At 46.7% G+C, this 14,715-nt stretch overlaps 1 protein-coding gene across 1 annotated transcript in view; it reads left to right on the top strand.

The window, feature by feature from the left end:
- The first annotated feature begins 4,130 nt into the window (after positions 1 to 4,130).
- The window catches only part of LOC120899690 (uncharacterized ABC transporter ATP-binding protein/permease YOL075C-like), a 35,012-nt gene continuing 24,427 nt past the window's right edge, over positions 4,131 to 14,715 (top strand). The window contains exons 1-2 of the mRNA XM_040305800.1: positions 4,131 to 4,264; positions 9,475 to 10,070. Coding sequence (XP_040161734.1) covers positions 9,725 to 10,070 — 346 coding nt within the window. The 5' untranslated portion in view covers positions 4,131 to 4,264; positions 9,475 to 9,724. The remainder of the gene's footprint in view (positions 4,265 to 9,474; positions 10,071 to 14,715) is intronic.

Here is a 14,715-nt window from a genome sequence, read left to right on the forward strand (position 1 = left end):
GCATGGCCGATCGCTTTCGTTACACAGCGCGCGCTCTCGCATAGCACAGAGTTGTGCACTGTGACACACTAATTGCTGCTAATGGGGAGGTTAAACGCAGCGAATCGGTAGTCATTCTTTTGTGCTGCGAGATATCTGTGATGGGGCGAGTGAGTGAAACACTCTTTTTGCGCGATAGTGTACAACGTCGCGAGCGGATTTCGTAAAAAACGTTAGGATTTATTCCGCTATCAGAACTTGGAAGTCTAACGCTGGCAATAATGGACGAATTGTATTGTTTTTATTATAACAAAAGTAGACCATTGCAAATGCAACTCTCCTGTACCATGAAACAATGAGAGTGAGTAACGCGAGCGAATGATTCAACGCTTTCTTCTGCAGCCTCGTCCTCCAGAATTCCTACCGATCGCACTGGAAACCTCTGATGAATCAGATAAAACAAATAAGGCGTAAAAGAGTGTGACAGTGCAAACTAAAATCAATTGTAACGATGAAACAATTTGATCATTCGCACAGCAAATTGAATGCCTCGAGGCATTAATGATAGACACTGCTAATTATCAAACCTTGGACTGGTGGATTTTCAAATGTCGAAAAACAACCGATCCTCAATTAAAAATCGATTAAGACTCCCCTCCCTATGGGGTAGAGCAAATATATGTTTGGGTAGGCATTTGGGGCTAATGCCTGCTTATTAAAGCTATAATTAGATGTTATAAGATCAGCGACATTGCAAAAACCAAACATTCGTCCGTCGAAGTCCAATGTCTACAGCGCGGAACAGACACAGACAACGAGCAAAGCTCAGAGCGATAGCAAATGCCTTTAACTATCAACAAAACTATCAACAATAACTAGTAGGAAATGAATTATGTCTCGGGTACTCGTCCCAGTCTATCGTGCCGGTTCCGTTAATGTCGGAACCTGACCTTGAACGATAAGAATTCAGAGGCCTTCCCAAAAAAGGGTTTCCCGATGCCGACTCCTTAGTAACTTAACACGATTTTTTAAACCCATTCATAGCTCCAAAAGCCTCAATGTGCGTGCGCGTTATCTCGGTCCTAGCTCGTCAATCCATAAGCTTAAAACCGGCGCGTCTTATCACTGACTCACGATAAACCAGGGCCTACCCCGGGTGCATTAGAGCTGCAAAATAAAAAGTGCAACGGTCTGGACGCACGGTATCATCCGTTTCGGATCGAGCCCAAAATCATTATCAAAAAAAAAGCCAGGTGCACCGTTGCCTTCCCGAATCCAGGCTGAAAATCAAGTTCCTTATCTATTGCAGCGGTATGAGCTTGGCCGATTCTTTGACATTGTGGTGACGTCCTGTACGTGTGCCATTGGAGCACGAGCTTGAACGCGTCCGCGTTTAATGACAAGGTGCGCGTAGATAGCGTAGATGGAACGGTGGTAGCGAGAAGCGAGATAGAACGGTGCACTAGTCTATCGGCTATGGTTGCAAAGCTGAAGGTAACTCACGTCACGAGCTGGAGGGCGTTCGCGGATCCGCTAGTTTGCCGTGCGGTGCTTTGTTTACTACTACTCCACTCCGCCGCTTTGACACACTTGCCGAATGCTCGGTGATGCTGATGTCCCTGGATAGGGGAAAAGAACGACGCCTTCCAGCCACAATATAGGTCGTCGGGGTGGAAACAGAGAACCACTTATCCTATTAGTAACCGAGCTCGGGTCAGTCCCGGTGGGGAACCGCTCAGGTGAGTCAGTTTTCTTGCATCAATCATCAAGAACACGGTGCCTCCCCCCGCTGTAGTTCCTTGGATCATCGATAAAGCCAATCGATCCGGTACGGTTGATTACGGTGGCGCCCACTTTATGTTGCGCATTTTAAAACAGGGGTTTTAATTAATCAAAATCCCAATCTGGTCGAGTTCTCATCGGTACTGGTGTTGCACATGGTGAGCGAATCATGTTCGCTTTCCCCCCCCCCCCCCCGTCAAACTAGATCAAACTAGATGCACAAATAGTGCGTCCGCAGCAGGAAAAGGGTTTTGACCGTACACGCGCCCTTCGATCGATCCACTGACCATGAACTGTCGATAGAGCGACAGAGAGAGAGAGAGACAGGGAGAGAGAGCTAGAGAGCAAGTGGATGAGAGTGAATTTCGCACTAATGCAATTCTTTGATGCAACTGCCATGAGCTTATCAACTGACCGCAGCTACCCGACCCAACGCACAGGCTCCGTTGCACAATCGACGGTTGCGTCGGGAAGCAGCAGCAGGAAATCGTTCGAATGTCATGTGTCAAGTGCAAAAGCTGGGAAAAAAGATGCTGCAAAGTTCACGCAAAGGGAATCTCCGACTCGAAGTGACGGCAACCCGATGTCGATGATCGTGCCGAAGGAGAGAGCGCGATGGTTTTGGTAAACAAAAGCCTCCCTCCCATCGAGCCACTGAACTGTGGTCAAGATTCACGGTTGCGGTGATCGTGGCAAATGATTCATAATTTTTTCGGGGAGCGTATAAAAAAGGGCCCCAAAACGCGTGTCCCTCAATTGTCACTCACCAACGAAAGCGAGAGATGGAGTGAGAGAAAGAACGAGAGAACAATGCTGAGAAAGTTGCCCATCCGCCCGGCGCGATCTCCAGAAAGGGCAGCAAACGACCTTCTGGGGTAGCGTTCCCTTGAAACCGTTGGCATAATTATTTTGGCGGTTTATTTATTCATATATATATTTCTGTGCATATGTATGCGTACTGCTGTGCGTATGCAGCACCACACAAACTGCTACGAAAAATAATTGCAAACCGGACGAAACCGTTGTTTTTTTCTTTCTCTTTGCTTAAACCTTGCACCAATTGCACCAGCCACTTGTCACGGGCGGATGTTGCCTTATGCGAGGGGTAGGGAAGGGGTATGGGGAATTTTTAAAAATTTTATCTTTCGAAAGTAAAAGAAGAAAACAAAAGTTCGGGAGGGGTGTACCACATGTGCTGCATTCTTCGATGCAGTTTGCGGGTGCTCGCTTTTCTCACAGTGCCTTTTTGCTCACGCTCACGCCATTGGCATTGAGGAAGGGTCGGTTCGGCATCGTGCATCGATGTTCGTGAGTGTGTGTGTGTGCAAAGGTTTTCCGTTCGGCTGTTCCGTCGGAGTGCTTCACCAACAGCGGCCGTGAGAAACAGTGGGAACGGAGACAGATGGACAGAATTTAATTGTAGTTCTAAACAAATGAATGAAATTCAGCCAAATTCTACCAGCGTTTAAAACCGGTGTGATATTATATGAATAAAAAAATAACTACAATGTCGAGCAGTATCCTTAAAAGGTGAAAAGAGGCAGCAGACAAGTAAATATCACTAATTTGATTTTTTTTAATAAAATAACGTAGATATGTACATAATTTTCATACTATGCATGATAGATGAAAAGCATTTTTTGCCATTCTTTGCAAAGGCCACCCAAAACAAGTATGGAACATAAAATAATCAATCAACCAATGTGACAAAACTAGGATCAAATTGATTTATTTCTGCACGTTTTAACACTGCTTTATTGTATTTAAAGGCAATATAGGCTTTATTTAAAATTTAACAGCTCTTTAACTTTCGCTTTTCATTCAAAAAGTGTATCACAATGGGTCTTTTTTAGAGATTATTCGTGTGCAAGGTCTTTCAAGATATAAGAACATCTGAAGATCTTGGACTAGCTTAGGTATAACACTCCAGAGCTATATTCCAGTGTGGTAGAATGTTTTGTTCATTGAGATTTTGAGTCTTGCGACTACATTCATCTCTTTGCAGGTGATGAAGATGGCTTAAAATTGAGTTGATTTCGTAATTAAATTTTGTTAAATAGGTCAGTTTCTTGCCCAAAATGTGAAGAGATTCTATTTGTGCTGTGTGTTAAAGGATAGACTGTCGATAATAGCTATATTCCAGAGCACTCATGTTCAGTTGAGCCATCATACAACAACGGGTTTAATTTAAACTGACAAAAAACTCCAAAAAATCCCTCTAAAAGACCGTATCAAATTTATTTATTTATTTTTTAATGAAACCTTTCTAAGCAATTTTGACCATTCGCTGGCACCCACCGTGCAGGCACGACCACGCGCCAGCAGCATCGCTATATACCCGCCGTTCGTAATCGCGGGTTCAGTTTTCTCCGAGCCGCGACCGCGCTTGAACCAAACAACAAGGCAGGCGACGACGCTCCGTCCGTCCCTCTTTACTCGACCATTTACTGGTAGATCGCGCCGGTCTACCAACAAGTGTTGTTTTTGGGAGAAATTAGAAAAGGTTTGTGCTAGAAGTGTCTGTCGTGCTCGGTGTTTGTGTGCTTAGAGAAGTGTTTTCGCTCAGACGAGTGTTCCGTGCGGATCGGGCTGGTCGATTGATTAGATTGGTGACGGTGGCGTGTGTTGTGTGTGTGATGAACGACGGAAGAAAAGCCGCGTGTGTCTAGTGTAGATGGGTCGATGGGAGGGCAAAACCTTAGGCACTGACCGGAACTGAAGTGTTTGTTTGGCTGCGTCGTGTTCTTGTTGGTTTTTGAAATCGATTTTCGATACTCTAGCCCTTCAGTGTGTTATTAAGTGTGTGTGTGTGTGTGAATGTGTGTGCCAGTTCTACGTGAGTGTCGGTTGGCGAGATGCCAACTGCACCACAGCCCGCGAACATTCGAACCATCCAAACCCTTTGGAGCAATGAACCAAACGCACCATCGATATTTCTGGACGATGACGATGACCTGCCCCAAAGTGTTTTGGGATGAAGATCACACACACGCATTGGCCATTCCTTCCACCCTCCCTTTATGTGCAACAAACCACCCCCAAAGTGTGCGTCATTTAGTGAAAAGAATTATGATGAAATCTGGCACGATTTCCGCGGAGCAAAGATGAGTCGAGCCGAGCTCCGCAGGCACGACAACGGAATGGCAAATTGCGCACACTATTTGTATGCGCTTCCGCGTGCTGCAATAAAACGCTACCCCTTGTGCGCGTATTGGGTGGTGCGATAGGGTGGGCACGGGGTTCTAGAGGTTCTGTTTACATTTCCTATGACGACGACGCCGCGCTGCGATAAGAGAAGCGCAACCACAGTGAACAAACGATAACAACCGACGCAGAGCAGCGAGTCGATCAATTCCCCGCGTGGCCTGCTACTGCTGCTGCTGCTACCCGGCCGAAGGGAGTCACGCGTTGCATGACTCGTCGCTGTTGTTGTTGTTGATTTCGGTTTGAGGTTGATTTTGTACAAAAGTTGAACATTGTTGCACAAAACTATTTTTGGTGGCAACGTCAAGCAACGTCATCGTTGACAGTAGAACCGAGCGACCGTTTAAATCTTTTCCGGGAGTAATTAAACTTTGACACTGTCGGTGCCACTGCTACCACTACAGCTGCGAAGTGGGCTTGACAGCACCGACCGTGTCTGACGAAACCCTTCAGAACGCTTACCGCACCAAACCGGGCAGACAATTGTGCTATGATAATGATTCGAACGCGTTCGATTCGTGCCGTGGTCGATTTACGAAAAGAAAAGTACTGTGCTTGCATAAAATCCGTTCACTACTACCACCCAGACGGCGTCCAATCGACACTGTGGGGTAGATGGGTGCAGCGAGGTACTTTGCCATGGCAAACCGGGTTCGTGTTTTGGGTGGGGAAGCAACGGAAAGCATCGGCACGATCGGGGTGAAACCCTCCACCGGACACGTGAAGGAGAACATAAACATTCGCCCAATGCTGCACCGTACACGATGCACCGTTGCAACTCGGTGGCAGTTGTAAAAGTAGCAAAACAAACCACCCCGTCATTGAGCACGGTGTCGGTCGGCGGAGGTTCGTCTCTTGCTGTTGTTCTCTCGTGCACTTTATCGCTGTGCATGGTAGGCGTAGGTTATTGCGTTGAGCTAGGCTCATCCACAAACAAAATGAGTGCACTTTCTATTGCACTGAACGGAAGCACAGAGAGTGAAGATGACGGATGACACATATTTCTGGTAAAGAGCTTATCATGGTGACCATGACACTGAAGCGGATGCTTGCGGGAAGCTTGTTTGACAAGCCTGTAAGTCTTCATCCTGTGGAAGATGTGTTTTGCTTTGTATTTGACACACCAAAAGCAGATTGGAACATTCCTCTCGGTGGCCCACAATTTGTGGTTAGTCATCGTCGAGCTGCGCAATTATCTACCCATATAGTTCCAACTCCAAGAACGAGTTTCACAAAGGCGCAATCGAACAGAAAAAAGCCAGATGTTTTTGTATGACGCCTGACCGACTCCATCTTGTTTATCTGCTCGAATTTATCTCGGGCTCAAGAATTTAAGACGCAACCCGCGCTGCGGTAGGTGCTGCCTACTGCCGGAGTGTAATTAAATTGTTCTAGACGGGCTGATGTAGTTTGGGATGGGAATGGGTTGCAAAAAAGAAGCACGATCCGAAATGGTATGCATTAAGGTAGCACCATGGTCATAAGCATTTGCCCTTGCCTGCGTGCCCGCTCGCTCCCAAGCGGTTTGATGAACATTACTTTTAATACCCATTCGGTTGCTCCAGCAGAAGCGCCTTCTACATTAAGGCATCTTAGTAATATTCTAACACATGTAAGAACACACCACATCGAAGGGTAGAGTCTGTACCCTTGAGGGGGTCGAACACACAAAGGTCGGTGTATTGGGAGCCTCACAGCAAATGCACATGTTTGCCGAGAAGCGAGAGAGACATTGATTGGGCGTAGAATTAATATTCCAATCACGCATTGCACCGTGCAGTGCATCCTCCAAAAGACTGTGAGCCGTTCGGATCTAGCGACCTCCTGGAAAGGGCGTACACAAAAGAGGGGATAAAACTGAGCCGTAATAATTCACCATGTGTCACCAGTGTGCCGGTTGAGGTTTAGTTTCCGTTCCGTGTTTTTTCGTGTCATTCAGAGTGGGAGCAAGCAAGTCGGCGACAGTGACGGAACCTTCAGGCGCGTGACATGAGAGTGAAAAATGTTGTTAAACCGATCATCGTTTTTGCAGTTGAAGTTTCTCCCCGTAGTCTAGGCGGCGAAGATGATCAATTGGATCGGTTATTGAGCGGCAAAAGATTAATGAATTCTAGCTGTCACTCGCCATAAAGCGCCACGTGTGGTAAGAGGCCCTTCGCATCGGTGTCATTTCTACCAGTGGTCGCGCCATCGATAGTGATTGACGGTGTCTTGTTTTTTGCCGGCACTTTACGGTGAACTTTAGCTTTCCACCCGTACCGTGTGCTCTCGAATGCAAATAGCAAACTGCGGCTTTAAACCGGCCAGGTTGGTTAAAGTCGGAAGGTTTACGGAACAGTCGTATGATGGATGGAAGGTTAGTAGTCGCTTAGAATCCGGAAAGCAGACGCCTGGCAGCTTGGAAGCGATACACGTACGATCATCTGCTTGTGTCGTGATTAGGGGCCGAAACCTCCGGGACCGTGCGCGTTCCATAGTTCGCAGACACGCACACACACCCATAATCGTCCGAAGAGGCGTCGGCTGTTGTCAGCTGCCTGCCCTTTTGCAGGTGATGGTGATAAGCGAGTCCAGCGAGTCGATTGAACCGCGAGCCGTCTACAGCGTCTCTCTCGCTGTTTTGTGTTCTGTTTCTTTTTTTCTTTCTTCTCGGCTAACGAAAGTGAATCATTATCAAAATGGTTCGTGCTGGTTTGTGCCGACTTTGACCGGAACCGGCAAAGGAACTTCCCCATCTGTGTGCGGTACGCTTGTTCTATGATAAGCAAATTTGGTTAATAGGTTGCTCTTGGGGCTATAATGGTGTTGTTGGTTATTGTGTAATAGACTGACACGGGATTTCAGGGTAATTGGTGCATGGACAATGCACATCCGACTGGGTCGTGAGTGTCTCGAGAGCGAGTCGATCCAAGTGAGTCGATTTAGTGATAGAAATAGGCAATGAGTGTATATCTTGCCTGATGCATCTGAAAACTAGCGACAAGATGGTAGTTCACGCTGGGGTATTTTGTTGAGCCGGAATGTTTGAGACGATACAAAAATAGAAGACTAAAGCGATCGTTTGGGGTTCTATAAAGATGAGGCATGAAGGTACTTGAGGCGTAAAATGTAGTATGGAAATAGGCTCTCAATCAGTGGGAGATCTGGTAACGATTGGAAATTTGCTGCTGCGAGGATTATCTCAGCAGGGTGATTAAAGACTTGTCCACAGATGGAACTACCCTGGTTTAGAAGAAAATCCCAATCCCTTCTTCGTTCGACGTGTCTGAATCATTGTGTAATGTTGATACTATCCATGATTACTAGCGTTGACGAGACAATTAGATCATTACCGCCCTTAATTCCTAAGGAACTAACTGGTAATTATCTTTTCCTCTTTATTTGCCTCTCCTCCACCAACGAACCAACGATCGAAAGGTCGATCGCGTGGCGGTGATGAACTATGAGTAATAGATCTGTCGCGATGCATATATTATCCTCAACTCCAACACACTGCTAGTAGCTCTCTACTATCAAAGATTGTACCGACTTCAGGATACGTTACAGATGGCGATAGCAAGGTCGATCGTTTAGCAAACATTATTAGCCGTGATGAGTATCACATTTTTGACTGTTCACTGTGCTGTGCGTAGCTGGGCTAGAATTCGCGTAACAAACTAACCCGTGTTTTGCATTCCGCGTACTTCCTTGTTTAGTGCGTGGAGTGGGATTTCGTTCACTCCAATCGTAGGACACAGCAACATACGCACGATGGGTAAAATGTTAGAAATGATCATGTTTTGTTACGTTACGCTCCACTAACGCTCCAATTGACGTGCGGAGATCGAGAGTGTGAGATTAGCGCGAAAAACCTGCGCGTACATGCCGCCATTTTATCGGCCCAGCAAATTAATGCCCGCAATTGTATTCAAACGAGATGCTGGGATGCGATAGAACGGCTGCTGCTGCGTTAATCTCGTTGTTCGATGTGAAGTACTGCGGGTTTAGGTTCGGATTCGTTCTGAGCGTTGGAAAGAGTTCCGCCTCACGTGCGCAATTTCTCACTCAGTTGTTCGGTAGACCGCTGATGTGGAGTACTAGCGTGCCTCGGACGTTGCGGTAGTCAGTTGCCGGCATCAGGGGCAGTACACAGCACACGCCGGAGAGCCGTTCTGGAACGATAAGGTCGTCGCCGTTTGGGAGGCATTCAGTCGAGGTAACCTTTGGGATGTTAGGGATGTAAGGGATCTAGCAGTTGTTTTCGTTTCGTGTGGTCTTTGTTTGTAAAAAAGGTGCAGCTGGTGTCGGTAAGATTAGAATCAATCGCATAAAGAGGAGAAGCACCCGTGGAGCCGGCTAGCTGCACCGAAATTGGGTCAGATGAGTTCCAGTATCAAAGGTGCACTTACCGAGCGAGGATCGGGAAAAAGTGTGAATATTCTCTAAACATCTTGAACTCTTTGGTTTAGAGGACTTGCTAGTTCAAAGGCTTCTTATTAATTTCTCATATTTTGTTTACAACTGTTACAGTTTTTAAAAGTTCGTGAGTGAATGTGCGTAACAAAAAGCTTTCATAGATGAGTGACATAAGGCTACACTGACGTATTCCAATCGTTTCGGACATTGGCTTTTGTAGCTTGCCCAATCATCTCGTGCCAATACTCTGTGCGAAAAACCGTGAATACGCAAATTGCCAACAACAAGAAGAACCAAAAACCCACGCCAGGTGAAAGTGTGCGCCAGGAAGAACTACTTCCGATACGTTCCGAATGTGCCGAAGATGAACGTCCAGCAGAGTGAAGTGCGCAATCCTAGACCCACGAACAACGTCAGCAATCCGACTGCAGCCATGGCGGCGACGGCACTGGCAATTACGACGACCGCCAACACCACCAGCTCATCCGGTGCGTTCGGCTGCTGCCCGACGGCCAACGGTGAAAGCTCCTCGATCGACGACTCGATCGAGCTGAACGACAGCCAGGAGGGCGGCAACAACAACACGCTGTACCATAATGGGCTGCTCGAGAAGCAGGACTATCACTTCCCGAAGCGGCCGCCGGTCGATATCGTGTTTCGCGACATTCGCTACGACGTCAGGCGTTTCAACATTGCCAAGGCAAAGTTCGGTAAGTATGTTTGGGGCGAGTTTCTGACACGGACGGGTTGGGATTTTATGTGCGTAGGTCTGCGAGGGATTAAGAAGACGGTGTCTCGCAACGGACTTACCTCGACCTTAGGCGGTTTTGGCATCGATCCGTGGTCCATGGTCAAATATTCTGTTGACACTTCGCGTACCGTTAGGTGTTGCATGTGGACTGGGGGCAGTCTGGACGCATGCCCGGTTTCGAAAACCTGTATCAATTTGGTCAATCGCGCTGCAAAGTCGTTAGTCGAGTGGATCAAATTCCCACAGCACTGGTGCGCCTTAAACGAGTTTGCTTCCAGTTAATCTTAATTTGCGTCAGTCAGATCGTTTTTTTTTGGAAAACCTTGCTTGTCTTCTGAAAACAAAGCAAAGCGGACCTTCTTCTCCCTTTCGAATCTGTTGCTAAAGCAGCTGGAAACCAACTTTGGAGTGGATTTTATGGTGAGAAACTGATCCAGCGACTTCAAACGATAGGCAAATTCGATTGAAAGTGTTTGCCAAATGCCTGATAACACCGGAGAGCTAAGGTTTCGTGCATTTAAATTCGGAACAGCACTTTAATAATGAACCTTTTCAACCCGCATGATACAATCTAAGCTGAAATGCCCTTCCAAATACCTTTTCATGGAGTCTGTACGGACGAGCAGCCACGCAAACAATGTTATGTATTATTTATTTCTACCTTGCCTGTGGTGGGCTGAGTTTGAATATCACCGCTTTGATGAGGTAGCGCACCCGGCGAAGCATATCCGCTAATTACGATTATCAACCCAGTCAATGATTACGATTACGCCGTGGCGAGAATAAAAGTGTTCTAAATGATAAATGCAGAGTGCTCTCTGCAATCGGCAGCGAAGTGGAATAAAATAAATACTAAGTATACTATTACTTGGCCAGTCATTAGCACAGTAAAGCGTTGTAGTAACCCTTGTGCCGCTGTAACATCAGAAGCTCAACATCATCATAACCGGTCACGAGCGCTGCTACCAAGATAGGCGGGTGTTGTAACAGGGTTGCGAGAATGGATTGAAAACAAATAAATCCCTTTAATGAATGGCATAACATTAGGCGTTAATGCCCGCTGCATTCGTTGTCGTGCAGTTCATTTACACCGCCACAGCCGGTGGGATCTCTGAAGCTGGACGAGAGGCAGTAGGGAATATTCAAATGTTCTTACCCATTACTTTCAAAGGGATGGTTTACTGGTTCAAAGCCACCAAGGAGTTGGCATTATTAGCATAGCCCCGTGGTGTTGATGGAGTGATGATGAGTATTAGCATCCCGGTTTGTTGGCACATTTATGCAGGCAATCTTCCCGTCAGTGGGGCTGGTTTTCTAACGTGTTGCTTGAGGCATTCCGCACGTGAGCGTGGATTCCCTCGTGATCTGTCGATCGATCGCAGTGGTTTCCTGTGAGAATTTCCTCTGGTCACTTTTTGCAATGCTGTTCGGGTGACTTTTGCAGGGGATTCCAGCATTCCTGTGCAAAGAAAAGGCTTTAAGTCGTGATGTGAGAATTACATGAATTTTCACTTAAAATCTGACAGTTTCTATGAAATCCCTGATTGTAAATTCCAGTATTTCAGATTTTAGAGATTTATTTGTGTACCAGAGGGGCAAACATGTTCTGAACATGAATGAGTTTTCAAAAATGCACTAATTAGAGAGTGTTTACGGGTCAAATGGTTGGGATATGAGACAAATTGCATTGTATGCATTGTTGAATAAGCAAGTTAATCCTTCTATTTTGGTATGAAACCATATCTTCTAACGCTTCAATAATTTATGCAAGTAGCGCTACAAAAGTACAGGAGAGCAGGAAATTGCATCACACAAGGACGTCCTACTTCCGATGAGCCCACTGCGCACTGCGCTTAGTGCAGGCGAAGGTGTCAAGGTGGTTATGTCGGTTAGGTGGTCAGGTTAGTGCCTAACTATGCCTGCGGGCAGATTTCATTCTAATGAGAACCGTACGCTGTAACGTGAGCCAAGAACGTTTGGACCAAAACACAGACACGTACCTAAACTGTACCTGAAGTACGGAATATGTTCTAAGTCTTGTTGAGTGCTTCGTCGATGCACAAGGGTAGTCCTAACAGAACACACAAACCGAAACGCCCTCACGTAGCAAAAGTAGCCTCGTTTCTTTTTTTTGTGCAATCTTTTCTTCTCTCTTTATCTATGTCTGGTCGGTATCACACACAGCGCCATAAAAAAAACCAACTTGCCAATCCAAGGTGGTCCAGTCGATGCAATCAGAACGGATGTGTGTGAGCACATAGTGCGAGGAGTGTGCGGCTGGCGCCTTCAAACACGATGTATAAACATTTCGAGGTGAATTGCTTCGTGCGATGGACGATCATTAGAGCGTGGTTAGGGCCTGGGTTAGTTGTGGTGGTGGCAGTACATTCATAAAAAAGCTCCTCCAGTGTTGCCAGTGTGTTACGCACACGAAGGGCGGTTATGTGTGGTTGCATAGCTCTCTAGCGAGCTCTCAATGTTGCGCTGTCACCTACCCCCTTTATGTGTGCATAACGATCGATAATTATAGAGCATGCGCTTGGTGCGTCCGCTGGCTAGCCTGGTGCATACAGCCGTGACTGCGCCGGCTTACTCCAAAGATGTGGTACTGTGGACCATGCAAAAGAACCCGTTGTGCGTTAGAGAAATTAGTGAGAGTGATAGAATGCGCATTGCTTTGGCTGATAATTAAAGACCAGCGGTTGTGGAATGGTTCCCAAGGCGTTGCTCTACAGCAGCTATCGAACCTTCTCCAAAAGCTCGGAAATCGCGATCGCAAATCGATGCTAATTATGGAATCGAGATCCGCCCGAGTTGCGTAATGTGTTGCAAAGGACGCAGCCATGGGAAATCGTTTGCTTCCTGGGAGTTGAGTGTTACTTACCATATGTTTTGATCGTTTGCAAAATAAAAACAAAACCCCCGTTCATCGATACCAACCGGGAAAAATGCCCCAATATAAACCCGAACGGTTTGATGTTCTGTAACGAGAAAGAAGAAACGGCAGACCAGAATACATTAACCTCCCATCGTCGTGTCCGATGACTTTTCGTATTTTTCGGTGCAAATTTAAACCCTATCAATATTCAGCACCCCGAAGCAAACCGGTTCCAAGCAAGAAGGAGGACACCGTAGAATCCAGGGCTGCCAGTTTGGTCCAAAAGAGCATCGAAATCCAACGAAAGCCGCTCCACGCTCCTAATAACTATCACACATATGCAAATCTTCCACCCAATCTTTGGAAACAGTCATCCACTTTTGTGAACCTTTTTTTGTGAAATGTGTTTGCTGGGGTGAAGGAAAATTGAACATGATCAACAACCTATAAAGCCACACGTTTTCGGTAGGGGAGCCCGGGTTGCACAATCGATCGTCCCCGAGGGTCGGTCCACCATCGAATAGTTTCCAGTCATTATTTATGATGGCTTTTGAAGCGAACGGTGCATTTGGTAACAATTTGCAAACGGTCAATCGGTGCGAGCTCTTGACCCAAAAACGCCAGAATTTCCATCGGTTCGTTTCGAGTTGGAGCAGCCGACCCAGCCGACCCCCGGCAACTTCACCGTGGAGCAACGCACGCAGGCACGTGCGCAAAGCGTAGAATCATTACGCAGAGCGCTGCGGACGCATCTTCCACTTTCCAAGTTAATGCATTCCACCAGGTACGGTGTCTCTCTTTCTTTCTCTTTCTCGGTTGCGTTGCAGAGGTCGCCTGTTGGCCAAGCGAGCCTCGAGAGCTTGGTGCATGTGCGTTAGATGAGGTAATGCAGGCGGTTATCCACATAAATCTCGTACCAGTGCGAGTGAAGGCTTATCAATGTGCGTACGATGAAATATGGCATGGAGTAGAAACGGGGGTTCCTCGCTTGCTGTTTTTGCATACGCGAACGCACCTTGACGTAACTCAATCCACACGCTCCGATGGGAGGTGTCAATGATCTTGAAATAGAAGCTCACACCTACCAGCGAGATGCAGCGCTCGATGGAGCTGAAGGTGGGCAGGTGTCTGGTGAACTTGAGAAGCCTTGGAGTAAAAGAAAACATTCCGCAACGATCTCCAGTTGCTAGTAACAATTGAATGTGGCGTGCAGTGCGTTTAAATCGGTCGCAATTTAGCCTCAAACATGAAGTTGTTAGGAAGATCGTTAAACAAAATGGACCTATTTCTCCAATTTTACGTAGTTCGCTCACGCCACATCTAACGTTCGGGGTAATTTATAGTATTTTTATAGCATGTACGCCACCGGGCAGTTGCTACAGTGTAAGATTTATCAGCCAATAAAATGTTTATGGTGGGTAAATATATCAACAAAATCCACCGAACGTCGATGGGTTTGGAGTAGATATTAGGCAGGACAGGTGATCATATACTTCTCGAACGAGTCGGCATTTGCCGCACCGATCGATCGTACATCACCGGCAGCAGCGTGTTAACCTTGGCATCGATCGTGAACGAACGGTCCCTTGGTTGCCGCGCTGAAACCTTCCTCATCATCACATTCTACGTACTGTTTGATCATAATTAATGTCAAAACTAGACACTAAATTCCAACCGAACCATTCCGGCAGGCGCTCGTCGGAATGGAATGGTGCTTGCTGTCAAC

This window comes from Anopheles arabiensis, chromosome 3 (genome assembly GCF_016920715.1).
Source record: "Anopheles arabiensis isolate DONGOLA chromosome 3, AaraD3, whole genome shotgun sequence".
In the NCBI taxonomy this organism is placed as follows: Eukaryota; Metazoa; Arthropoda; class Insecta; order Diptera; family Culicidae; genus Anopheles; species Anopheles arabiensis.